The sequence below is a fragment of the Ceratotherium simum genome, chromosome 22 (assembly GCF_057802395.1).
Source record: "Ceratotherium simum simum isolate JZ-2026a chromosome 22, ASM5780239v1, whole genome shotgun sequence".
NCBI classification, from domain to species: domain Eukaryota; kingdom Metazoa; phylum Chordata; class Mammalia; order Perissodactyla; family Rhinocerotidae; genus Ceratotherium; species Ceratotherium simum.
The window spans coordinates 36,399,389-36,425,970 of NC_141921.1; the positions used below are offsets into that span (position 1 = coordinate 36,399,389).

The 26,582-nt window shown below is 55.5% G+C and overlaps 2 protein-coding genes across 3 annotated transcripts; one reads left to right on the plus strand and one right to left on the minus strand.

Annotated features, from left to right (window-relative positions):
- Positions 1 to 3,433: 3,433 nt before the first annotated feature.
- SLC66A1 (solute carrier family 66 member 1) lies at positions 3,434 to 18,920 on the minus strand. Of its 2 annotated transcripts, XM_004426111.3 has the most exons (8): positions 18,813 to 18,920; positions 14,051 to 14,240; positions 8,684 to 8,813; positions 7,937 to 8,024; positions 7,166 to 7,308; positions 6,931 to 7,023; positions 6,131 to 6,316; positions 3,434 to 4,312 (listed from the first exon to the last, which is right to left on the minus strand). In XM_004426111.3, exons 2-8 carry the CDS (start codon positions 14,212 to 14,214, stop codon positions 4,241 to 4,243), a joined length of 876 nt encoding a protein of 291 aa, XP_004426168.1. In that variant the 5' UTR covers positions 14,215 to 14,240; positions 18,813 to 18,920; the 3' UTR covers positions 3,434 to 4,240. The 2 variants fall into 2 exon arrangements, with proteins under 2 accessions (XP_004426168.1, XP_087302814.1); XM_087446688.1 differs by lacking the exon at positions 8,684 to 8,813 and having other exon boundaries at positions 18,813 to 18,919.
- Positions 18,921 to 19,076: 156 nt separating this feature from the next.
- On the plus strand, positions 19,077 to 26,367 carry AKR7A2 (aldo-keto reductase family 7 member A2). The gene is made up of 7 exons (XM_004425650.2): positions 19,077 to 19,428; positions 21,899 to 22,086; positions 22,283 to 22,387; positions 23,137 to 23,233; positions 23,463 to 23,562; positions 24,144 to 24,273; positions 25,067 to 26,367. The coding sequence occupies exons 1-7, from the start codon at positions 19,092 to 19,094 to the stop codon at positions 25,226 to 25,228; spliced, it is 1,119 nt and encodes a 372-aa protein (XP_004425707.2). The 5' UTR covers positions 19,077 to 19,091; the 3' UTR covers positions 25,229 to 26,367.
- Positions 26,368 to 26,582: the final 215 nt, after the last annotated feature.

Below are 26,582 nucleotides of genomic sequence, written 5' to 3' on the forward strand. Positions count from 1 at the left end.
CTCATTGTCTCTACCTTGTTTGTGAAACTTTTCAGTTTGGAATAAGTGCTCCATAAATGCTCCGTGGAACAGACTCCATCATCTATGTGTACATCTCTCTCTCTCTGACCCGTCTAAGTGAATGAAATCCTTTCCTCCTCTCGCACCTAAGTGACCACCAGTTCCGCACGCATATCAGGCATTCAGATTACTTTGTAACAACTATATATGAGCAGAAAAGTTGCAAGATGTAATCTCTTCTCATTACCCATAACTTCCCATTCAAATTTTAATAATAGCTAATTTGATATTTTTTTTCAAATAGCTTTATTGAGATATAATTCACATATGCAATTCACCCATTTAAAGTGCACAAATTCAATAGTTCTGTGATTGCTGGTTCACCAAGCATTTATTGAGCACCTACTGTATACTGGGCATATGATGGTGAACAGGAGCGGTCTCTGTTCATACTGCTTGGTGGGGGTGGAAAATTACTTATTAAGAACAATAATCTTTATTGAGCACTTACATGTGGTAGGCACAAAGCTACCGGTAGGTGGCTGTGTCCTCAGGGCTGTCACAGAGCTGGGGGACTGATCAGTAGTTATCAGTTGAATTGAGTTAATCAGAAGCAAAAGGCAACCCCCGCTCCCCGCCATAGGGTGCCCGGACATCTGGGACTGTTAGGGCTCAGTGCCTGGCTGTTTACCCAGGGGCCTCTGCGGTCCCACCATTCAGCTCCAATGAAGCCAACAGGAGAAGGGGTGAAGAGAGGGGTGAGCTGTGGATTTCTCCCTTTTCTCAGCTTTGGGAACTGAAGGCCATATTGTCTGAGCTGTGGCTTCAAAACATCCCAGGTCTGCTAAATAACCAAGGGGAACCCTGGGCTGGGAGGGCCTGGGCCTGGGTGCTGAGGACGGGGCTGCTGGGCTGTTCCTTCTGCTTTGCCAGAGAATGCCACCCGCACCCAGCTTTTCCTGCAGCCATCCCCACCCACCCCGGGAGTTGGGGAGCACCGGGGCCAGGCATCGTGCAAGGCATTTTCATATACGGCATCTCATTCCATAGCTAATATATAACCCGCCAAGACAGGGATCTTTGTGGGGTGACTGTTCCAGCCTCCTGCTCCCCATGAACATCCTAAGAGAGAAACCCTCCTGGACAAGGGCAGCTGGTAAGTGTGGTGCCACTTTTTTGGCTGAGCCTGGGCCGGAAACCAAATGCAGAACTCTGCTGGGGCCACACTTCAGGCGGGAGCGAGGACTGGAGGTGAGGGCTCTCATCCCTTCGGGCCACACCTGGAGACGAGGACCTACCAGCCCTCGCCTGCAGCAAGGAGCAAGACGTGTGAGCCTGGGGGAGAAAGGAAATCCACCTGGGGACCCTTCACCTCTGGGACCCCACCTGCCAGCAAGCATGGCCCAGTCGGTGCAGTGGAACCCGTCAATCAGACTGGCCCTCCGTTCTTTGGGAGGAACCTGGGGAGGTCCTGGGTACTGGTGGACGAGCTAACGCAGCCATCATTTATTTACACACACGTGCCAGGTGCCGGGGCACGGCCCGACGAGCCCATCTCACTTAACCACAACTATGTTCTCCATCAGGGCACTCCGTGGGGCAGGGTCCACGTCTCCCCCATCAGACTGGGGGCTCCCCGAGGAGGAAGAACCCACAACTCTCAGCAGACTGGGCAGCGCCTGAAAGGAAGAGCCATCACCCCCTGAGACAGAAGCACCCGGTGCTTCCCGGGAGGAAGGCATCGTGTCACCCCATCAGACGGGGCTTCCCGGGCAGGGGCTGTGATGGTTCGTCTTTCTCCCCACCCAGCTCTAGTTCAGGCCCGTCCTTGGGGTTCATGCTGCCATACTGAGCCCCCAGCTCTTCAGGCTGGGAGGGCACCAGCTGGCCCCAGGTAACTGGCATTGAGCCAGGTCACAGCCCCGGGTGGAGCCACACAGCTGGCTGGCAAAGGGCACCTGAACCAGGCCCAGGCCAGGGCCAGCTGGGACCTAGGGGCCCCTTCTGCTGCGACAAGGCCAGAGGCTGTGGGAGCCACCGCTCAGGACAGTGGGAAGGGGCCTGAGTCCAGCAGGGCTGGGCTGCTCTCCAGGGCGAGGGTGAGGCTGGACTGCCCCCGGCCCGAAGCCCTGGACCCTGAGCCAAGGACAGAGGGAGGGAGGGGACTCTGAGAGCCCTCAACCCTTGCTAGGTGTGGGACGGCCCCTGCAGCCGAGGGACCTAATGTGAATCACACGCTGCCACTCCTAGCAGGGCGACCTTGGGCAAGTTGCCTAACTCCTCAAAGCCCGCTTTCTCATCTGTAAAACAGCCACCATGATTGCCCCTACCGCAAAGGGGGCTGGGAGGACCGAATGAGACAGCGCCCAGTCCAGCCCCGCACACAGCGTCCACTACTGCCAGTTACACCTGGGGCGCCGCAAGTGTGTCCCCGCACAGGGCAGGGGAGACCAGCCCTACCTGCCCTCACTGCCCACCTGAGCCCCAGAGGTGTCCCCTCCCTGGTCTCCCCAGACCCAATGCCCTCCTCCTCTTCCCCAACCAAACCCAGTCACCTGCTGTGAGCTGCTGCCCCCACGACCCTGTCCTCATGTTGGCCTGGCCTGGCTTTCAAGGCTCTTCGTAAGTGGCGCCCCCTTGGGAGCAGCCCAGACTCCCACCTCCAAGCCTTGGCACACAACCTTCCCTTTTCCTGACTTGCCCTTCCCTCTCCCTTCAAGATTCAGCTCCAGAGCCACTCCTCCAGGAAGCCTTCCCTGGTTGAGTCTCCCGGGGCTGCTCTCATCCCCACTCCCACGACACTTTGTACCTTCTGGTCACAGCCCTTCCCACCAGGGCCCGGCCACCGTGCCCCCTCCTTGAGGGCAGGGACCAGAGCAGGCTCACTCCCATCCCGGACGCCCTGCACAGTGTGGGCTGAGCGTGGAGGGCTGCGCTCTGCAGATACTGGTGGCACAAACCGGGCAAAGGCGCCCCCTCGTGGCAAAGGCTGCGGGCCCCTTTGCTGGGCTCCTTCCTTTCTCTGGGGCTGGAAGACAAAGATTCTGAGAGAGGCCGAGGTGCAGCTTCTCGCCCACCTGGCACCAGCCCACCCCGATGGCTCTGGGGACCTGAGGTGGGGTGTGTGCGGGCGAGAGGCGGCCAGCACAGAGCGGAGCCAGCCCCTCTGTCCTCAGGCACCCACGGGGTCATGGCCAACAGGAAAGTGGACTCCAAACAGGGTCTGGGCGACAAAGTGAGGCTGGGCCTGGAACCAGGGCCCTCCTCTCCTCCCCTCCCCGGCTCTCGCACCTCCCCTTCCTCCCACCTGCAGCACCTCCCCCCCCCCCATCCCTGGCTATCTCTTGCTCATCCTCCTGCTGTGTCACCTCCTCCAGGAAAGTCTCCCTGATCTCCAGGGAGATCTGGTTGTCCCTCTCCTCCAACTAAAAAATACTCAAAGCTAACCTTTATTGATTTCTTACTACTTGCCAGACTTTGGGACTAAACTCTGTAATTACACCACCTTGATCTGAACCTTAACTATTCTTCTCCCTGAGCGCCACGGTGCAGGGACCCTGTTGGAGTGTCCCCACCACCAGGTGTGGGGCTTGTCACAGAGAAGCAGGCTGAAGAAACCAGAGGCCCCTGGGGCTGGCCAGCACACTTGGTCCCCTTCTGCTGGGCTCTCCCACATGCTAACCCTTTAGGCCCCACCTGGGCCCTGGGGGGTGAGGCCCAGATCCCTTCCACCGCAGTTCCCCAGAGCAGCCCAGACCCCAGCACCCTGGGGAAGGAGCAACAGAACAGGCCCCGCTGGGAAGTACCATTTACTCGGCTCTCTGCAGCCCACAGGACAGTCTGGCTGCACCGGGCTGTGCTGTGTCCCCCCAGGGGTGAGCAGGCAGAATGAGGTAGGTGAGCTGAGGGGCAGCCTCACTGTCTTCTGTCTCAGCTGCAGCCCCCTCCCTCCAGGCTCCCAGGGACAGCTGCTTTAGACCCTGGGAGGTGTGTCCCAGGGGAGGACGAGCTGGCACTGGGGGCCATCTCCTTCCTAGAAGAGTCAGTCAGTCAGGGCTTCTGGAAGAGTCAGCCCACAGAGGTTTCGGACGCACGGGGGGAGACGGCTGGGCCAGGAATTCTAGGCCTCGCCAGCTTCTTCCACGGCCTAGTCCAGGGTCAGCAGCACCGTGACTGCCCACACTTCTCCCTTCCTGGCGGTGGCATCTGGAGGTCCTTGTCATCTTGGCCTGCATCTTGGTCAGCTGGAGAGGAGGGGCTGGCGCTCTGAGGAGGTGGTGGTGTTCCTGTACACCAGGAACTGTATGGAGATCTGGAGGGGCCGACGTCAAGGCCTAACCGAGCAGAGACAGGGTTGGACCTGCCCTGGGGTGGCCCATGCTCCATCCGGAGGCTGTTCTCTCTTCCCTCCCTCTCGCCCCAACTTTGGCAGGTGGGAGGGGTCAGCCCTGACCTCCCAGCCTCTGTTCTTGCTGTGCCCTCCACTCTGAATGCCGTCCCCGCTCCTCAACCCCTAGCTGAACTCCATTCATCTTCCAAGTCCAGCATTGGGGCCCTCTTCCCTCAGGCACCGCACTGCCACCCCCCACCCCCCAAACCTGGCCCCAGGATCTTGCCTTCCTCCACCCTACAGCATCCTGGGGGTTTCACCAAGCGGCTGGGGCCATTTGGGGTACTGGAGCTTGAAATTTTCTTTATCTCTTGTTGCACCCAGCAGGGACTCAGCAAATGTTGAAACAAGACCCACGTTTACTTCCTCCCAAACGAGATCCAAATAACGGCCCATTCAGTCAAATGTTAGCAAACATTTACTGAGCGCTCCCCGTGTGCTGGGTTGGGTGCTGAGTGTTTCTGGGTAACTCATCTTACGTAATTGTCCCATTATCCTGGTGAGACAGCGACTGTTACCTCCACCACGCATATGAAGATACGCAAGCACAGCGAGGTTAACGGTTTGCCCCGTTGTCACACAGCTATGTAGTGGTGGAGCCGGGATTTGAACCCAGGTTTTTCTGACTCTAATTCACGTGTCTCCATGTTCCAGCTTTCATTCCTCCGGCCTGGATGGGCTGGTTTTTCCCCTGTTCCTCGGGGCCTTTGCACAAACTGTGCCTGGAATATCCCTCCCTTCACTCTGCCTGACTCCTTCTCCTTCAGGGCACTGTTTAAATGGCACTCCTGGAGGCCTCTGCTGAGCCTCTAAACCAGGACAGCCCCCTGGCTCAAACTCTCTCACAGTTTTTCTCTGTGATCCTTACTCATTGCCACTGAAATGAAGTAACTATTTGACAATTACATGTCTGCTGACTGCCTCCCCACTGAGCTGTAAGCTTCCTGAGGCAAGGGCCATTCTGTTCTTGCTCACTACTGGATCTGTGTCTAGCGGGGTGCCGGGAACCCAGGAGGTCTGACTGTTGGATGGATGGATCGATGGATGGATGGGTGGATGGATGGATGGATGGGTAGATGGATGAACGTGAATGGATGGATGGGTGGGTGGATGGGTGGATGGATGGGTGGATGGATGGATAGATGGAAGGATGGCTAGATGGATGAATGTGAATGGATGGACGGATGGATGGATGGGTGGGCGGGTGAGTGGATGGACGGGTGGATGGATGGATGGGTAGAAGGATGGGGAGAGGGATGAATGTGAATGGATGGACGGATGGATGAATGGGTGGACGGATGGGTGGATGGATGGATGGAAGAAAGGAGGGGTAGATGGATGAATGTGAATGGATGGACGGATGGGTGGGTGGGTGGATGGATGGATGGATGGATGGAAGGAAGGATGGGTAGATGGATGAATGTGAATGGATGGACGGATGGGTGGGTGGCTGGATGGACGGGTGGATGGATGGATGTGAATGAATGGATGGGGGGAAGGATGAGGGGGTGGATGCATAGATGGGTGGATGGATGGATGTGAATGGATGGATGGGCGGAAGGATGGGTGGGTGGGTGGATGGATGGGTAGATGGGTGGGTGGATGGATGGGTGGCTGGATGAATGGATGGGTGGATGGGGGGGATGAAGGAATAGACAGTGATGCCGTGTGCAGGCAGAAGCTACCGCTGCCATGCCCACCCCACCCTGCCCCACCTGCCCTGAGCACCCTGAAGGATACGATGGTGTCGAGTAGCAGCACGCCCAGGCTGCCCACAAGCCAGGGCAGGTGGTGCAGCAGGTAGCTGCCCTCGCTCTGGCCCACCTCAGGGTTTTTGAGCAGCACACTTAGTCCATACAGGGTGTTCCCCAGCATCACCAAGGCAAACAGCGAGTAGGAGATCCCCTGGGTCGACTTCCGCAGGAACTGGAGGTGAGGGGGTGGGGACAGAGACCTCAAACAAGACTCATCACTCTGGGCTGTAACTGTCCATGTGTCTGTCTGCCCCATCATATTGTGCATGCTCTCAGCTGAGTTTTCACTGTGTGCCCAGTGTCCGACATGGGCCTGGCACACAGACCAGTCCCTTCCAGGGCCTGACTCCTCATCCCCACTCCAACGACCTCTCCCAGGCCCCCCACCCAGGTCCATAGGAGACCGTGGCTGCCACACGCGCTGGCCCCACCAGGCCTGCTCTCCAGCCCCATGCTGACGTTCACTGCCCAGCAAGCCTCCCCATCCCTGATTCCCCACTTTCTCCTCTCCTCTCAGGCCTCTCAGCTCAGCCCCTCACTCTCACCTTCCCTGAGACACACAGGGCTCATCCGGGCCCCTGACGGCAGGCATCAGCATGCCCACTTTCCAGAGGCAGAAACTGAGGCTTGGAGAATTGGATTAACTTGCTCAAGCCAACAGTGAGTTTGGACCCAGACCTTCTGCACGAAGACTCCCGCACCATGCTACCCCTTAACCCAGCGGGCCTGAGCTGCCAGGCCGGCTCCTCTTCGATTCGGCCCCACCTGCCCCTGCCCGAGGCTCACGTTGGTGCGGATCTGAGGCAGCCGGGAGAGCAGGTACAGCATGCTGGAGATGGAGCCGATGACAAAGCCAATGATTTCCTGCCGAGTGAAGGGCTGAGAGGGCAGAGGGGGGTGCTCAGTGCCTCGTAGAGGCCAGAGGTGCAGGGTGAGATCCCCAAGCTCCCTCCTAGAGGGCAACCTCCCACCCACGAGCCAGGCCCCGCCCCCACTGTACCGTCGAGTACCCATACCTCACCTTACTGGTCGGCTCCACAGACAGGAGCGACCGCCCCCAGAAGACCTCCCTCGGGGCAGCCACAGAGCCAGCGCTGCTCAGCAGCGGAGTGATACACGCCAGCCCCAAGATGAACAAGAGCACAGAATTGATGGAGGCAGACACTGGACGTGAGGTAGGAGGAAAGCCGCGGTTAGGGATCTGAGTGGCAGCAGACAGGCTAGGACTTGAGTCCTGGCCTTGGCCCTCAGTGGCTGTGTGACCTTGGGCAAGTGACCTAATCTCTCTGAGCTTTAATTTCTCATCTGTAGAATGGGTATAATAACAGTACCTAGGGTTGTAAAGGTGAAATGATGAGGGCAGTAGGGTCAGGAGGGGCTTATCCAAACTGGAAATGCTGAGACAGCCCCACCCCCAAGTGCCTGGTCTTGTATAGCCCCCGACCTGACCTTGGCCATCACCCTTTCTGGATCCTCAAGGGCAGCAATGGTCTGTGTGCCTTGTCCTTGTTTCCCCAGCTCCAGGCCCAGTTGGGCACGGAGGAGCAGCTGAAGTCATGTTTGCTGAATGACAACTCAAGGGTGGGGGACTCCCTGTGGGCCTGCCCGGATGTGCTCACTGCCCACTGGCCTCTATCTTGGCCGATCAGGGCTCAGGCTTTCAGATAAGGCCCAAGAAAGCCTTTCCGAGGTTTGGTTTATCACCCAGCAATGGGAAACCTGCTTCCTCCCAAGCTCCCAGCCCTCCCAGGTGCCCCTCAACCACCCGACACAGAGAGACGCCCATACTCACACGCAGCGGGGCGTTTCTTAAACTTGTAATGAAAGTACAGTGACAGCATCAGCAGGTCCGCCAAGACGTAATACACCGCGGTGTACGTCTGCAAGAGAAGCAGGGCCCGGGGCGTTGGCTGCGGTCCCAGGCTCCGGGGACCACACCTCGGCAAGTCACTTCACCTTTCTGAGCTGTTTCTTCATCTGGAAAGGAGGGGATCACAGCTCCTACCTGGCATAGAGATCAGGTGGGCAAAGGGCCCGGCCTGGGCAGTAATGGTGGCTAGCTCCACTAGTCAGGACAAGAAGGCACGCAGAGGGGAAGTGAGGGCTCTGGTCTGGCCTGACACAGGAGCAATTAAGACTTCACAGCCCTGCTTGGGAAGACAATGGATTCCTGATGGCGATTCAGCTCCGCCCAGCCACAAGAGGATGGCAGCACCTGGGCCTCCAAGGGAAACTTTCCTCCTCCGGGGCCCCACACCCCAAAAGCTCAGTGTTGACCATAGCACAGGTGAAGGAGCCCAGCAATCCTCTGGCCGGATGCACTCATTCTGCAGAAGTAGAAGCTGAGGCCCAGAGAAGGGCGTTGATCAGCTCTCTGTCACGCTGCGTGGCAGGGCAGAGGGCTCTTTTTACAGAGTGGGGCCCTCCTGAGATGGAACGATGGGTCAGGATTCTGGAGCCCGGGCCTCCCCTGCCGGCTGCCCCAATGCCTCTGCCATGGCTGTCTTAGGCAGCCCACCCCGCCCGGGGGCCGGCCCACCTGCAGGGGCAGCTGGTCAGCGAGGAAGGAGCCAATGAGGTTGCAGGAGTCTCCGCCGATCCAGCCCAGGAGGAACCACAGAGACAGGGCCTGGTCCATGCTGCCTGTCTTGCAGGCCGTGATGTACTGGCTGTGGCAGAGGAGGGAGAGGCACGCTCAGGGGTCAAGGGCTGTGACGCTGCCTTGGAGGGTAAAGGAGGGAATAGCCCCCACCCCAAGATGAGACAACCACAGAACAGTAGGGCAGGGTCAGCGGAAGCACAGGAGGTCGCCTGGGAGCCAATCCTTCCCGCAGGCAGAATCCTCATGAGCCTTTCTTTGCCCTCTGGAGATTCCCTTCCAACCTGGAGACTACAGGATGTGCATCTTCCCACAGAGATCCACAGCATTACTCAGATGCTCCTCCATAGCACCCTGGGGTGTCCCAGCGGGGACTTTGTGTTTTTACAGGGTCCTGAAGTTTTATGTTAGGCCCTGAGAACCACTTCATAGAGACCCTGGATTCTTTCTTCTATGGAGGCTGTGGGGGTTTCAAAGAAGGATAGTGGTGGTGGCAGTGGGCCCAAGGCTTGGGCATCGCCCCATCTCCAGGAGCGCTTGATGACAAGATGGGCTGAACCACAGCCTGTTATCTTCAAAGGGCAACAGAGAAGGAGGGGCTGTGGGGCCTGGAGCTGTGCTTTCCGTTAACAGTAGTCAGTGGCTTTTGGTACCTAGGTTGTTTTCCTAAAGGTCCTTGGTGCTGGGACCCTCTCTTTGGACCTCTGGCCAGGTCTCAGCATGAGTCCAAAGCTGACAGTGGCAACGGGGCCTCGGGTGCAGCTCCGAGCCCTTCGTGTGTATTAATTCATTCTGTCCTCACAGCCCCCCATGAGGTCAAGTCTATTTTGACGAGCCTCCTCACTGGGGACTGAACAAGTCATGTCACATACCTAGGGAGTCTTGGAGCCAGGATTTGCACCCAGACCCTGAGGCTCCAGTCTCGCTCTTAACCATCCCACACACTGCCATTTACTGTTACATTCCTTTTAATCATCTGTGTGTATGTAAATAAGAACAAGGTAAGTAAATGGCACCTCTGCCCATCCATCACCCAAGCCAGAGACTAGGAAAGCTGGGCATCGGCGCAGGGTCTTCCCCCAGCTGTCCTCCCATCTCCATCTCCTATCGAGCCCCCTCCACCCACCTCTCGAGGTCTCCTAACCAAGCCTGGTTCCCCTCAAATCCATCCACCCTCTCAGGATCTTTCTAAAACCCCAATCTTGCCAAAATCTTTCAGAGCCTTCCACTGCTTTTCAGTAAGGACCCACATCCTCCTGAGCACACCCTTATAAGGTCTCCAGGTCCAGCTGTCCCTCTGCCCTCGTCCCCTCCCCCAGGACTGTGGTCCCTTCCTCCAAGCTCATCATCTGCAGACATTTGCCACCCCCTCCTCTCCATCTTTCAGGAAGTACCAGTGCCTCCTCCGAGCCTTCCTTGGCGTGAGCTCACTGGCATCCTCTCCTTCCTCCTTTGTAACACTGGATGTCCCCGTCCCTCTGGGACTCAAGCTTCCTGAGGGCAGGGACAGTGCCCAGCACAGGCCTGGCACCGAGAAGGCCCTTAATTAAGGTTTATCACGTGGCCCTTAAAGCTCCTTCTGGGACACTGTGACTTGCTGTGTCTCCTTAAATCGCAGGGAAACTGATTTTGTCACACCCAGGAAAGGCAGTGTCCTGAGGAGGGGCAGGAAGGTGGCTGCCCTTCCTGTCATCACTTGGGGCTCTCTCCCAGGCCTCTGACCCCCCTCACTGGTTAAACTGGTTAGGGCCAGCCTTATGCCATGGCAGGAAGGGGAAGCCTCAGCCAGCTCCTCAGATAGTTCTGGGGAAGCTCTCACTCCAGGACAGGGAGTCTCTCTTCCTCGACCTCCATCAGTCACCCACACCTGTCCAGTCTGCCTCCTAAGGGCCTCTCCAATGCCCCCCGACATCACTGCTTGCTGGACGTCTTACACAGCCTCCGAGGTGGTCTCCCTGCCTCCAGTCTCTCTCCTTGTCCCTCCAGTCCTTTTTCCCTGTGATTCTCAGACTGTCTTTTAAAGGGTGCCAGAATGGAAGCTCTGCAAAGGCAAGGATAGTGTGTGTTGTGCTTACTTGCACCACACCTACTATGGCACCTGGAACAAGGTAATTCCCAGTAAAAATGTCAGCTCTTGACAGTGTACTAGGAAGATTCAACAGGGGAAGGACAGTCTTTTCAACACACGGTACCTGAACAACTGGATATTCCCACGCAAAAGAATGAGCTTGGACCCCTACCTCACACCATATACAAAACACAACTCAAACTGGATCAAAGACCCAAATGTAAGAGCTAATTTGTGATTTATAATTAAAAAAACATATTTGTGGTCTTCTTCCCTGTTCTTGGCACAGAGTTTCTAACACCCTTGTAATTTCCTAAGTGATGAGAGCAATAGAAGTATCTTCTGTTATCTTAATTAGGTGACTTTGGGAAAGCTCCTAGGTCACTTGAGGAGGGGGCTGATGGTCAGGGAGACCAACCATGTGATTAGAGGGGTGGAACTTTCATTTCCACGCCCCTGACCTCCGGGAAAGGGAGAGGGGCTGAAGATTGAGTTCAATCTCCAACAGCCAATGATTTTTTCAACCATGCCTATGTGATAAGACCCCCATGAAAACCCAAAAAGATGGGGTTCGGAGAGCTTCTGGGTCAGTGAATATGTGGAGATTTGGGGAGTGGTGCACTTGGAGGGCACGGAAGCTCCAAGTGCCTTCCCATGTGCCTTGCCCTATGCATGTCTTGCATCTGGCTGTTCTTAAGTTATATTCTTTTATAACAAATCAGTGATCTATTAGTAAAATATTTCTCTGAGTTCTGTGAGCCACTCTATCAAATTACTCAAATTCGAGGAGGGGTTGTTGGAACCTCCGATTTATAGCAGGTCAGTCAGAAGCACAGATGACAACCTGGACCTGAGATGGGCATCTGATGTGGGGGCGGTTGGGGGGTCAGTCTTCTAGGACTGAGCCTTTAACCTGTGGGATCTGATGCTGTCTCCAGGTAGTGTCAGAAGTGAGTTAATTGCTTGGTGGTTTGGGAAAAAAACACACATCGGAACTGGTGTCAGAATCAGATAAATCTATGAAACCCTCAGAAGAAAAGATAAAGGCATATCTTTGTTACTTGAGTTAGGCTATGATTTCTTAGATATAACACCAAAAGCACAAGCCACAGAAGAAAAAATAAATTGAACACTATCAAAATTTATAACTTTTTTGCTTCAAAGGACACAATCAAGTGAAAAGACAACCCGCACAGGGGCCGGCCCTGTGGCGTAGCAGTTAAGCGCACGCACTCCGCTGCTGGCTGCCCGAGTTTGGATCCTGGGCGCGCACCGACGCACCACTTGTCAGGCCATGCTGTGGCAGTGTCCCACATAAAGTGGAGGAAGATGGGCATGGATGTTAGCTCAGGGCCAGTCTTCCTCAGCAAAAAGAGGAGGACTGGCATGGATGTTAGCTCAGGGCTGATCTTCCTCATACACACACAAAAAAAGACAACCCACAAAATGAGAAAATATTTGCAAATCACATATTAGATGAGGGTGTTGTATCTAGAATATATAAAGAACTCTCACAACTCAACAACGAAAAGACAAATAATCCAATTGAAAAACAGGCAAAGGATCTGAATAGACCTTTTTCCAAAGAAGATATATAGTTGGCCAATAAGCTCATGAAAAGCTACTTAACATCACTAGTCACCAGGGAAATAGAAATCAAACCACAGTGAGATACCACTTTCCATCCCCTAGGATGGCTGTAATAAAAAAGATAGAAAATAACAAAGGTTGATGAAGATTTGGAGAAACTGGAACCTTGACACACCGCTGGGAATATAAAAATGGTGCAAGTGCTTTGGAAAACAGTCTGGCAGTTCCTCAAAAGATTAAATGTGGAGTTATTATATGACTCAGCAATTCCTCTCCTAGGTATACACCCAAGAGAAATGAAAACATCTGTCCCCACAAAAACTTGTACATGAATGTACATAGCAGCCTTAATCATAATAGCCAAAAAGCAGAGACAACCCAAATGTCCACCAATGGATGAACGAATAAATAAAATATGCTCTACACATACAATGGACTATTATTCGGACAGAAAAAGGAATGAAGTACCGAAACGTGCTACAACATGGATGAACCTTGAAGATGTTATGTTAAGTGTAAGAAGCCAGTCACAAAAGGCCACATACGTATGATTCCATTTATACGAAATGTCCAGAATAGGCAAATCTATAGAGATAGAAAGGAAACCAGTGGTTGCCAGGGGCTGGGAGATTTAGGAGGAAATGAGGAATGACTCATTTGTTTTGGGGTCTCTTTTTAGGGTGATGAAAATGATCTAAAACTGACTGTGGCGATGGTTACACAATTCTGTGGATATTCTAAAACCATTGAACTGTGCATTTAAGTGGGCTAATTGTATGGTATGTGAACTCTCTCTCAAAAAACCTATTTAAAAAAATGTCAAGCCCCTGAATAAACCCTTATCTTTCCCCCTCAGGATAAAGAGCAAATTTCCTAACAGTGGAGAATGCCCTTCCATGACAGGGCCCTCGATGACCTCCTCGACCTCACCCCTCCCTGGCCCCCTGACCCTCACACACGCCGTCCAGCCATGCAATTGAGCATGCATTGTGCAAAGGCCCTGAGCTGGGTGCTTTCTGTACACACCCCCCATGCCATCCTCACAGCAACCCTGGGAGGTGGAGAACAGCATTCTCATTTTACAGATGAGGAAACTGAGGCACAGAGCAGCAAAGTGACTTGTCCAGGTCACATTCTCCAATCACGGCACTGGCCACACTATTTTGTAATCGCTGCTTGTCCACCACCAGATTGTCACAGGACAGAGGCTGTGTCTCGTGCTTCCCAGCCCTCCCAGCCCTCCGCCTCCTCTCACTAGCTGTGCAACCTAGAGCAAGTTCCTTAACCTCTCTGGGTTTCCGTTTCCTAGTAAAGTAGGGATAGTAATTGTCCCTATTTCACAGGGTTGTTATGAGGATTAAATGAAGTAAAAACATGTCAAGTGCTTAGAACTGAGCCAGGTACACAGCGGGCACTCAGTAAACAGTAGCAACTATTACCTGTTGTCAGAATTGCCCCCAGCACAAAGCGGGGCCTAGGGTGGGGTTCAGTGCAGAGCCCCCCAAGGTGGGGTGGAAGTCAGTGAGTGGGGGTGGGGGAGGGAGCACACTCGGCCTGGAGTCTGGAGAGGCCCACGCCAGCCAGGCAGCCCCTCCTCCCTGCAGTCCCCAGAGCCCCTGCCCCATGCCTGCCACCCTGACACTACTCACGGGAAGGTGGACGCAGCAAAGCAGAAAATGGAGATCAAGCCCAGGCCCACGCTGGCCTCGTCCCAGCCGTCCTGGGCACACTCGCCAAACACGTCCCATATCCACTGGCGGGAGCCGTTGGGGCAGCTGGAGAAGTTGCCGGAGCCCAGTTTCTTCCAGACCATGGCTGCTGCGGGAGGGAGGGGGCGTTCTACAGGGAGAAAGAAAGGGGGCCTTTAGCCTTGGGAGGCCCGGATCCTAGTCATGCTCCCGCCAACCTAAGCCCATGCCAGCCTTATCACCTGGCACCGACCAAGCCCAGGAACCAGAGGACACAACTAGCCTCAAGAACAGAGATCAAAGCAAACACATGGCAACCAAATGTGCAGGTAGAATGCTGGATCTGTGGTCAGGGAAAAGTGCCCTCAAATCCCAGCTTTACCACTCATTAATGCTGTGATAGCCCCTCTGTGCCTCAGTTCCCCCATCTGTACAATGGGGTGATAACAGTGCCTCCCTCGTACAGCCGTGAGGGTTAAATGAGTTCATAAATAGAGTGTGGAGAACCGAGCCCTCAAACAACGTCACCTTTGCTGTAACTCTTTTTTTTTTTTTTTTTTTTTTAAAGATTTTATTTATTTTATTTTTTGCCCCTAAAGCCCCAGTAGATAGTTGTATGTCATAGCTGCACACCCTTCTAGTTGCTGTATGTGGGACTCGGCCTCAGGATGGACAGAGAAGTGGTGCCTCAATGCGCACCCGGGATCCGAACCCGGGCCACCAGCATCGCAGCGCACACACTTAACCACCAAGCCACAGGGCCGGCCCTGCTGTAACTCTTGAACATTTAGATGGTTTCCAATCTTTTGTTATTGTAAATTACACTGTGACGGTCTGCTGAGACCAGGCCCATTCAGTATGTTATCTCACTTAAAGAAGGCTTGTCCCCCAGCATTGGTTGGATGAGGCAAGTGGAGAATCCCAGGTGAGTCCCAGGGTTGCACAGGTGGCTGGGATTCAAGTGTGGTGCGCTCAAGCCGTATTTTCCCAGGAGCTCATGTGTGTGGGACACCTGCTGGCACGGAGTCCACAGCCACCTCCCCATTCTCACCACCGACAAAGCCAGAAGATGGTGGTTGCAGGGGCAGGCAAGGAAGGACCCTCCTGTACTCGAGCACCCTGGACAGTGACTGCCCGTGTGACGGTCTCAGAGAAGGGAGAGACAGTGGAGCCTGCGGGAGCCATCCCTACCACACAGAGTCATCATAGCCCCCGATCACTGAGCTCCTTAGCAGCTCTGTGCCAAGCACCTTGCAGGCACTGGCACATCTAGCTTCACATCACCTCTGCGAAGTGGGAGCTACTGAAACATCGGTGAGGAACCAGGGAAGTGAGTTGCCAGGGCCATCCAGCCAAGAAGCAGCAAAACCAGGAGTCAAAGCCCAGACCGGGACCCAAACCCCTTCTCACAGCCACCAGGTCACACTTCCTCAGGCACTCTGTCCCTGGGTGCAGCAGAACCCTCCTGTGGTCTGGCATAGCCACCCAGATTCTTGTACAGCCAAAAAGCGAGCTTCCCCTTTTGTCACTGGGCTCAGAGGGGCCCTCCTCACCCAGGCTGAGGCTCTCTCCAGCCACCTTCAGTTCCTACTTGTGTCAGGAGCCCCACGATCCTCATAAAGCAATGCCCTGTGCTATAGACTGAAGGTTTATGTCCCCCCCAAATGCAATGAAACCTAACCCCCAACATGATGGTGTTCTGAGGCGGGGCCTTTGGGAGGTACTTAGGCCATGAGGGCAGAGCCCTCATGAATGGGGTGAGTGCCCTTATAAAAGAGAACCAGACAGCTCTGGCACCCCTTCTGCCATGTGAGGGCACAGTGAGAAGACAGCCATCTATGAACAAGAAGTGGACCCAGACATTGAATTGACTAGCACCTTGATCCTGGATTTCTCAGCCTCCAGAACCATAAGAAATAAACATCTGTTGTTTCTAAGCCACGCAGTCTACAGTATTTTGTTACAGCAGCCCAGACGGACTAGAATACCCAGGCTGAACCCATGCAACTGCTGAGCCTGCAGGGATCTGAGAGCGTTGGGGAGGGACAGGAAGCGAGTCAGCTTCTTTTCTTAGGAAGCTCCAGGCTCTCAGCCCTGACGTGACTAGCAGAGGCCCCGGAGCTGGAGACGAGGGCGCCCCAGGTCACCGCCTGCCTGGTTCACTGCAGCATCTCCAGGGCCCAGCAAAAGTGGCCGAAAACCTCTTCTTGTACCTTGGTGACCCACCTTGATGACCTTCAGCACAGCTGATGTTGGAAAAATTTACCTGATGTCCTGCCACCAGCACCTACAAGGCCACCCCAGGATAACATACAGTCCAGGTGAGAACTGTATCTCGGCAATGCCAAAGGCATTTCAAATCAAGTCCTTTTGTTCCCCAGCCACCCCGCAACGGGACTGCCTCCTCACCCCGCCCCAGATTCTGATCAAGCCACTGCAGTCCATCACGTGTTAGTACACTGCCATCCTCGTAACTTCCCTGTCAGATGGGGAATACTGCCCCCATTCTACAGATAAGGTTGAGTGGCCCTGAGCAAGTGAGTAACCTGTCTGAGCCTGTCTACAAAATGAGGATAACGACACATTCTTTGGGGCTGTTGTGCAGATGAAATGCACATAAAGCTCTGAGCCCAGTGCCTGACATAATGCATGGTAGTAACTGTTTGAGGATGAGAGTCCAGTATCTCAACCACTCTGAGGCCATTCTCTCACTCCCTCTTTTCGCCAAGTTGGGGAAGTAATGAGGTGGACACATGCCCAGTGAGGGAGGGGGTGTCCTGAGGAATGTATCTTAGCTCACAGGGCCCAGGGCACTGGGCGGGTGGTCTCCTGTTCATGCACAGCGCTGTGTGCAGCTCGGGGCTCAGTATGATCTGAGACACACCTGAGCCCTGAACAGAAGGCGCCTTCCTCTGAGGGCCGCTGTGCATACGGCCCTTCACCTGTAGGTTCTGAACCAAGAAGGGAGCCAGTCTGGGCCCAGGCCTTGCTTCTGAAAATAGGCTCACCTTCTGGACACACAGCACGAAGCAAACGGATGTCCAGGGTTGCAACAAAGCTTGACCTCCTCCATAAGTTTAACAAGGACCACAGCAGGGGTCCTGGGAGGACACGTGTTCAAAATTCGAGATCAGTGTGTCTGGGCTGGGAATCAGGGACCTTGCGTTTAAGAAGCTCCCCTAGCTGATTCTGGTGCACGGGGCCACACTTTGAGAAAGGCTGCACTGGAGAAGGCATCTTCTGCCACCTCCAAGTGCCTCTCCCAGATCCCAAGCTGAGTCAGGGAGATGCTTTCCACCGAAGCCAGTCAAGTGGCCACCTGCATCTACTAGATCGAGCCCAAATTCCTTGAGGCAAAGCCCTATGGTACTCCAAGAACTGCCCTCCCCACTTCATCCCCTGTCCCTTAAATAGTCATTCTCAGGCCTCCAGGCTTCTGCACATGCTGTCTCTTCCCCTAGGAGTGTCCTCTTCCCCTGGAGGGCCTGATAAAGAGATACTGAGACCCAGTCCACATTGCTCTCTCAAAGAGGCCTTGCAAGAGCTGGCTGGATGACACCTGTCATCTCTTGCCCCCCCTTGTCCACACACCTGAAGAATCCTCAGCGAACATTGCTCTTTAAGCCCACTCCTCTTCCATCACCCTGGTTGTAAACGTATTCTCAGGGCCTAGACACACCAGCTGCACAGTAAAGGTTCAGAAAGCAGAGAGAGACTAGAAGGGAGAAAGAAAGAGAGAAACAGAGAGAAAAGAAGGAAGAAAGGAAGGGAGGGAGGGAGAAAGACCTAGTTGTGAGTTGGGATGGCCTAGGGTTGAAGAGAAAGCACTTTGGAACTGACCTGCCTGATGCCTACTAGTATAGAACTCCCGGGCAAGTGATTCAGCCTCAGAGTTCCAATCTGTAAAGTGGGGGAATAATGCAACTATCCATCTCCCAGGCGGACTGCAGAGTTAAATGAGATAATCCTGGCCAAGGGATCAGAACGGTGCCTGGCACAGGTTAGTACTCACTCAGTAGTAACAGCCAGGGATGGCTATTATTCCGTTCTGGCTGTAGCTCCCCCCCTCCCCGCTGGGGTCCCTGGCACACAGCAGCCATCAGTAAGTATTGAATGGACAATACCCGTGCCAGTCCTCACACTTCCAAACCCAGACTTCCCAGGTACACACTTGGAAACTTGCCCTAGGCATGGCATGGGGAGGAGGCAGTCTGGGCAGACCTGGGGAGTATACCGAGGAAAGGAGCGTCCGGCTTGGGGATACCGCCCACTCCAGGCCTCTGGGTCCTGGGTCACAACTCCCTCCTGGTGACTCAGCCCAGCGCGAGCCGCCTGTTTGGCGGGGATAATGACAGGGCAGCCGCTGGGGTCAGCGCTCAATCGCCGCGAGGCCCCCTCCCCTAGTCCGCCCTGGGGAAAACAAAGCCGCCAGAAGCGAAGGGGCCCGTCGGCCCGGACCAGGAGGTGAAAAGGGGACCCAGACCCCAATCCCCGGCCAGGCTGGTCCGAGAGGCCATGATGGTCGCCCCTGAGGAGGGGGACATGGGCCCCCGAGGGCCACCCAATCCCGGCCCAGAGCCCCGTCCCAGGATCTCGCGCCCCAAGGAGGAGACAGGAGCCCCAGGATGGTCCAGGGTTTGGAGGAGGGTTTGGAAAGACGTGGCAGGGAAGCCCCAGAGTCCCGACCCGCTGCCTTCGCATTTGCCCCCAGCCTCAAACCCACCTCGCCGCGTCAGGATCCGCCACCCGAGCCCGGCTTCTGGGTTCGGCCTCCACTGCCGGGGTCAGCTGACCCGAGGCCCCGCCCCCCGCGCCCGGAGCCCGCGGCTCCGCCCCTTGCGCCGCGCACTTGGCGGACGATCCCTGGAGGCGCCGCGAGCCCGCCGAGCGTGCGTGGGGGGGCGCCGCGCTCCTTGTCCTCGCTCCCTTGCGGCCTCCGGGGCTCCTCCCCCGCGGCGGATGGGCGGGGCCCGAGGCGCCCCAGCGCGCAGGCGCCGAGCTCATGTTGGCCGAAGCGTCACGTGCCGTGGTGCGTGCCCTGGCTCGCTCCGGGCTCTGCTGCCGGCGTCTCCCCCGGCTGCGCGAGGCTCGGACCACCACCGCTGCCGCTATGTCGCGGTCGCCGCAGGCCCCCTTGGGCGCCGCAGTCCGGCCCGCCACCGTGCTGGGCACCATGGAGATGGGGCGCCGCATGGACGCACCCGCCAGCGGCACGGCCGTGCGCGCCTTCTTGGAGCGCGGCCACACGGAGCTGGACACGGCCTTCATGTACAGCGACGGCCAGTCCGAGAGCATCCTGGGCGGCCTGGGGCTCGGGCTGGGCGGCGGCGACTGCAGAGGTAAGGCCTGGCGCCCGCGCCCCGGCCCCCGGCCCTCCCCCTGCACCGCGCCCCGCTGACCCGACCCCAGCCCTGCCCCCACCGCGGTCAGCACCGACACCTTCGTCCCCTCCCGGCACCATCCTCCCCTGGCCCCCCTGCAGCTCTGTGAACCCCAGCTCCTCAGGCCCCGTGCACGTCTAGACCCGGACAGCTGGACAGGGCTTTGTCCTGACCACCTTCCCCTCCCCTTCACCTTCCTCTGGGGGTTGCAGCGCTGGAACTCCCGAGTCCTACTCCGAGTCTGGTCTAGTCCGTCACTTCCTACCCCTGTTGCTGTCTTGGTGCATCTCTGTGTGGCACTGGTCCCCAGAGCTATGCAGTCCCTCCTCCAGCCCTGCCAGGTGCCCATAACCAGGCTCCAGGCGCTCTGCCTACGCCTCTCCCATTGCCCTCGCCTCCCATGCGCTCCTGGAGCACCCTTTTCCCATCCCGGTCCTTGGTCAGACTCTAGACTTTGTTCAGTTGGCAGTACCCCTGACTCTCTCAGGGAGAGCTATAGCAACGCTGCAGACCGGGCTGGGGAAGCAGGGACCGTAGGGTGAGGGGCGGGGAGGTGTCAGAGGGGGTAAGGCCGTTCTGTCCACTTATGTAGCCCTGTGCCAGGCTTTGTTGTGGGACTATAGGAAGGAAAGTGACTCTAACCCATCACCAGGGAGCTCACAGTCTAATGGGGAAGATTGAAGCAAATGATTGCTGAGGATGCCAGAAGAGGAAGCCCTTTTGAGGGGAGGGGGGGATGACCGGGACAGGGAGAAACAGTAAGGAAGGCTCAGAGAACACTGGAGCTGGGCCTGAAAGGATCAATAGTAGTTTGCTGGGCAGAGAATGAGGGAAAGGGGCTTTAGAAGTTGAGGGCATAGCTGTGCAAAGACTGGGCTCGGAAATGTAAAGGGCATGGTGTGTGGAAGGATGGCCAGTAGGCACATGTGGCTTGAGTGAAGGGTGTGTGTGTGTGTGTGTGTGTGTGTGTGTGAGGGACTGTCCCTCATTAGCCTCGTGCCATTAGATGTGCCTAGGAGAGTGCCTGGCACGTAGTGGGGCACAGTAAACGTTAGCTATGATTATTACTACCACACTTTGCCTCCTCTTTTCCACCCTGAGGCTCTTCCTTCCCAGCCCTTGCACATGATCCCCTCTGAGTCCTCCTTGGATTCATAGCTTGGTGGATCTGGAGGAACAGAATGGGAACACGTCTCTCGTGCCTACACTTTCTAGTTCACCGGGCTGCCTCTCCCTGATCATGAAGATTTTGTTTCTGAGTTGGTTTTCCTCCTCCAGCCCTTCCCTGCTTCCCTACTCGAGTCCAGCGCGCTCTGAGCCAAAGTCCTCAGGTTGGAGCTGAGGCAAAGTCCACGCTAAGATTGCAGGGGAACTGAGAAGTGTGGGGGAATGGAGAAAATCTGGACAGGAACCTGTGGGACCACGTGGTCTGATGACTCCCCTGCGACCTGTTGAGTTGCCTTTGCCAAGTGTGAAAAGCGCAGAGTCCCTCCATCCGTCAGTCCAGACAGCTGGCGTCCTTTATGGCACTAAGCTGTTTGCGTGGCAGAACACTGTCTTGTTCTCGTGGGGATTGTGTCTGCAGTGGATGTGCACGCTTCTGTGAGTCTGGAAGGGGAGGGGGAAACTATACTTAACCTTCTGCTTGTTTTGCCTTCTACTTGCCTCTCAAATGGATCTCAGGCATCTCTTTCCTGACTTCTTGCAGCAGCATCTTTACTTGTCTCCCTGTTTCCACGCCTGCCCCCTTGAGTTCTTTCTCTGTACTGTAGCCAGAGTGAACATAGCTGACCGGTCCCGTCAGAAAACCTTGCATGATGGTATTTGAGAAAACCCTTGGGATTAGGTCTGTGCCCCTTCTCTTGTCTCATGTCCCACTGCTCCCTGCTCACAGGCTGTGTTTTCTTGCCTTTGTGACTTTGCCCACGTTCCCATGCTCTGGAATGTGCTTCTCACCCTTCCTCATTGGTTATGGAGACAGCTCCAGGTCAGGGGTCATCCCCTACAGGAAGCCTTCTCTGCAATTCCCAGGTTGGCCACACACCTCTAGTCTGGGCTCCTTTAACACCAGGTGCTTTTCTCTAGTGCACTTACCATACTGTAACATCACCTTCTAGACTGGGCACTCCTGGAGGGCAGAGATCGAGTGTTGGAAGTGTTAGTTCATCTCTGTGAACTCAGTCTCTAGTGCAAGGCCTGGCACAGCCAGCAGTTTGGTGACTGATGATAGTGATATAACAGCAGTGAGCATTGAGAGCTTATACTAGACATTATTTAATCCTCGTATCTCCCTATGAGCACAGTTTCACTGTTATATCCCCGTTTTACAGATTAGAGAATTGAGGCTCAGAGAACTTAAATGATTTAGGCAGGATCATGTGTTAGTAAGTGGTTATAAGTCTCTTAACCATTCCATTCTCCCCCCAAGTGAAAATCGCTACCAAGGCCAATCCCTGGGAAGGGAAGTCACTGAAACCTGACAGTGTCCGGTCCCAACTGGAGACGTCACTGAAGAGGCTGCAGTGTCCCCGGGTGGACCTCTTCTACCTGCATGCACCAGATCACAACACCCCCATGGAGGAGACGCTGCGCGCCTGCCACCAGCTGCACCAGGAGGTGAGGGTAGCCCCCAGAGTTCTGGGAGGAGGTGTCCTGCTCCTCTCCTTGCCCTGTCATTACCCAGGAGAGTGGAGGGTGCAGGGCTGCCCCAGAGTGCAGCTGGAGACAGACCGCATCCCAGGGTCCCCACCCCGGTCTCCTCTTCCTGGTCTCCTGGCTACAGTGGGTTCTGATGGCCGTGTCTCCCCTGCAGGGCAAGTTTGTGGAGCTGGGCCTCTCCAACTATGCCTCCTGGGAGGTGGCCGAGATCTGTACCCTCTGCAAGAGCAATGGCTGGATCCTGCCCACCGTGTACCAGGTGAGGGCCAGGGCTGCAGAGGCCTCAGTCTCCAGGGATCCTGCTGATCCCAGGACTCTGGGCCCCTCTGACGGCCCGCATGCCCTCCCCATAGCAGCCGGTCCCTACTCACAGCCTGTAGATGGCTCCCAGGTGCCCTCAGGGTCACATGCAAGCTCCTCAGCCTGGCCAGCAGGCACGTGCTCGCACCGGCCCTGGCTCCCCTTGCTGCCCGCGTGCGCACCTTGTCCTGTCCTTCCCATTTCCTCGGCCTCACTGCAGCCTGGAGCCCTCCTTCCCCTCCTCCCCTGGTAGCAGTGCCCGGGACTCACTTAGATGCCTCGTCCTCTGGAAGCCTTTCCCTCCACCCAGTGGAGTCCCCTCTCTCCAGACCTCACCTTTGTGAATTCAGTGAGTATTTTTGAGCATCTGCTATGATCATAGAACCCACCTGATCATCTGTCTTCTGTCTGTGTTTTTAACTGGACTCTAACATCTCTTAGAGGCGGAGGCAGAAACCTTGCTGGACTCGTTCATGTTTAGAAACCCAGTGTGCAGCCCACGGTTGGCACCCACAGACATTTGTGGAATGATATATCCAGTCAAGTTTCCCTACCTTGGGCCCAGCACCGTCTCCCCGTTCCCTACCACCACTAGTGATTTTGCAAATCGTTGCTGAAGTCCTGGGCAGGTTTTGACTGAGGTTTTAAAAGAGGCTCGGGTCTTCGCCTTGACACGTGCACCCTCTCCACCGGCCCTTCTCCCGCCAGGGCATGTACAACGCCACCACCCGGCAGGTGGAAACGGAGCTCTTCCCCTGCCTCAGGCACTTTGGATTGAGGTTCTACGCCTACAACCCTCTGGCTGGTACGGGCTGCAGGGGGCCCGGGTGCCCCTGGGGGAGGGATTCCTGGCCCTGTCCTGTCTCTGCCTCCTCCTGACCGGAAATCCTGGCACAGGACCAGGGAAGCAGGGAGGGGTTTGGCCAGAGGCTGGCCTGTCCTCCATCCCTCCTGGCTCCCCCACCATCCCCCCAAGTCCAGAGCAGCCTCTGGGCACAGTGCAGTCAGCAGGTCTGATGGCAGCCTTCCCGCAGGGGGCCTGCTGACCGGCAAGTACAAGTATGAGGACAAGGACGAGAAACAGCCTGCGGGCCGCTTCTTTGGAAACAGCTGGGCTGAGGTCTACAGGAATCGGTGAGCTGGGGACGTCTGGTCAGGGTGGGGGGAGTTGGGAGGTCCTCCTTATCTGCAAAGGAGAAGTTCTACGCTGCTTTCCCAGGGGCTCCAGGCCTCCCTTGCTGCCTGGACCTACATCTCTTGATTCCAGTGGAAATACCAAGCCCTCTGTGGGGTTTCTTCTTATTTTTGTGGGACCTCTGTGAGGAAATGAGGATCCCTGGACTCTGTGCCAGATCTTCCAAGTCAGGGCTCTTCCCTGAGAAGTGCTCATCACCTGCCCGGAAGGAAAGAAAGCCCTGGATTGAGGCTTTGAAGGCCTGGGGCCCAGTCCTGCCCGCCTTTGTTTTACTGAGTAAAGTAAGGGCAGGCTTTGAGTTCTTAGGAGTAAAGATGTCGCTGTGGTCTCTGGTGAGGGAGCCAGCATCATGGGTGGTTCTGCTGCCCAGTAAGGCAGGAGACCCACTGCTAGAGAGGACACTGACCCCTCCGTGCTGCAGAGTTGGGGTAGGGGCAGCTGCCCTGGTTGGCTCTTTGGCTGTGGTCCCCCATGTGACCCCATGGTACTGACCGCTGTGTCACCCTCCTCACCTACCCAGCTACTGGAAGGAGGACCACTTTGAGGCCATCGCCCTGGTGGAGAAGGCCCTGCAGGCTGCCTATGGGACCAGCGCCCCAACCATGACCTCAGCAGCCCTCAGGTGGATGTACCACCACTCGCAGCTGCAGGTAACCAGCTGTTTCCTTTATGGACGCTTCTACTCCTTTAGGGCAGCCAGAATTACCTTTAGGGGATTTCTGGTTTTATTCCTCTGAAATTTCTCTCTGTTCCCATTCTCACGGCCGTCTTCCTGCTGTTCTTAGTAACTGTCTGGGTGCCAGGCTCTGTGCTGAGGACTTTACAGACATGGATGTAGTCATTAGCTCTGCCTGATGAAGTGTGATTATCCTAGGTATACTGATGAGGAAACGGGTCACACAGCAGGGAAGCAGGTAGAACTCTATCACAGATTTGACTGAAAACCCATTAGTGGCTCCTCTGGTGGGAGTTGGGGTTTCCCTCTCTGGTGTCCCCTGTCTTCTGGGCTGAAACTTTTCTCCAGCTTTAGCCTTATACAGTTGCATACTGCCTGGCATATATAGAAGGTTCTCAACCAGTGGGAGCTAAATGCTTTACGTAGTTTCTCATTCCCATAACCCGGCTGAAAAGAGAGTGGAAGATTGAGTCTCAGAGAGGTTAGATAACTAAGCCAGGTTTACACAGCTGCTGAGGGGCAGATCTGGGCTCTGCACGTAGGTCTGTCTGGGGATGAGCCGTGTGCCAGCAGGGGGAAGAAGACGGGGATTGGAGACACGTAGTTAGAATTGTTGAAGGCACCATAAGTTCTGTGTAGAAGTGTGTAGGCATGAATGAACATCAGATCCCACCTCTTGGCAGGGGCGAGGCTGGGAGGGGGAGTGGGTGTGACTGGAGTCACTGTGCTGCAGAAGTGTTTTGACATCTGGTCAACTCCCCTTGCAGGGTGCCCACGGGGACGCGGTCATCCTGGGCATGTCCAGCCTGGAGCAGCTGGCACAGAACTTGGCAGCTGCTGAGGAAGGGCCCCTGGAGCCGGCCGTCGTGCAGGCCTTTGATCAAGCCTGGCACCTGGTTGCCCATGAATGTCCCAACTACTTCCGCTAGGCCCCCAGTGGCTCAAGCGGCCAGAGGTTTCTTTTCTTTCCTCTCACTTCTTCTGTTCTCTACCCTGGCCAGTCTTTGCCTTAAGCTGATTCAGTGTCATCTTTCTTGATTGTCTGGATCCATGCATTAATTTTCTAGATTTCTGCCTTGCTCTCAGTTCTGCCTTCACAATGTGTAAAGGCCGGGGCTGAGCCCTGCTCGGACAGTTCCTGCCTGAATAAAGCGGGCACTTGACCTGGCTGCAGCCCAGGCCCCGATAAACCCCACAGACTCGTCTCTGTGACTGCTTGCAGCTTGTTTCCCCCCTGCCTGGGGGCTAACTGCCAGAGGGGCAGAACCATGAGCTGGAGTCTTCCAAGGGCAGAGGTCGTGAGCAGGTCTCAGGGCACACTGCCCTCGTGAGGCCTCCCCAGGCTCCTGTTCTGAACCCAGCCTGATGTCTCCACAGTGGGGCTGGAGGTGGCCCTCACTCCTGTACACACAGTAATAAAAGAGGGCTAAATGCCCTGAAGTGGATCTTCTCTCATTGAGAAATGCCCTCACTGAATATTTACAAATAGAACAGTCCTGGCACAGCTTGACCATTAGTGTCACCACCAAGAAGACTAAAACCTCCCAGGACGCTGGGGAACATTTTGAACAGATGCTCTCAAGTTCAGCTGTGACGTTAGTCTTAGTTGAAGCCTCCTGTCTTCTTGTCATCCATCAGGTTCGCGGCTGTTGCCCTGGGCCTGCTGCTCTTGGGAGTGGGGGTGGGGCGTGGGCAGCCAGGGTCCCCATTTCTCTCAGCAAATCCCTACTCTAAGCAGGAGGCACCCAAAAGCTGGAGGAGAAAAGAAATCTCAGGTCTGGTCGTTGACATTTGACTGTTCCCAGTGCAGAGAAATTCCCCCAGCCCTGGGTGGAGGGGTGGGCGGGCCAAGCAGCAGCAGAAGTCAGCTGTTGGAGCTGGCTCATCTTGAAGTGGTGAAAGGGGCTCCTCCTGGGAATCCAGACAGAACCACCATCAAAGACTCTTTGTTCTAAGAAAAGTCCCATTGGTCATCTAGAGGGAGACACCCTAGGGACAAAATATATTCTCTCCAGAAACAAATCCACGTCCTTTGTGTTCATCCATGATAAAATGATGTTTCCTTGAAGTGGGCTGGTGTATCGTTATTGCACAAGAAGCCACCCCAAAATTGAGTTGCTTAAAATGACAGAATCCCCAAAATTAAAGAGTCAATGCAATCTCTATCAAAATCATAGTTGATTTTTGTTTTTTTTTTTCTTTCCCGAAATTGACAAACTAACGCTAAAATTTATATAGAAGTTCCAAGGACACAGAATAGCCAAAATAATCTTGAGTAAGTCC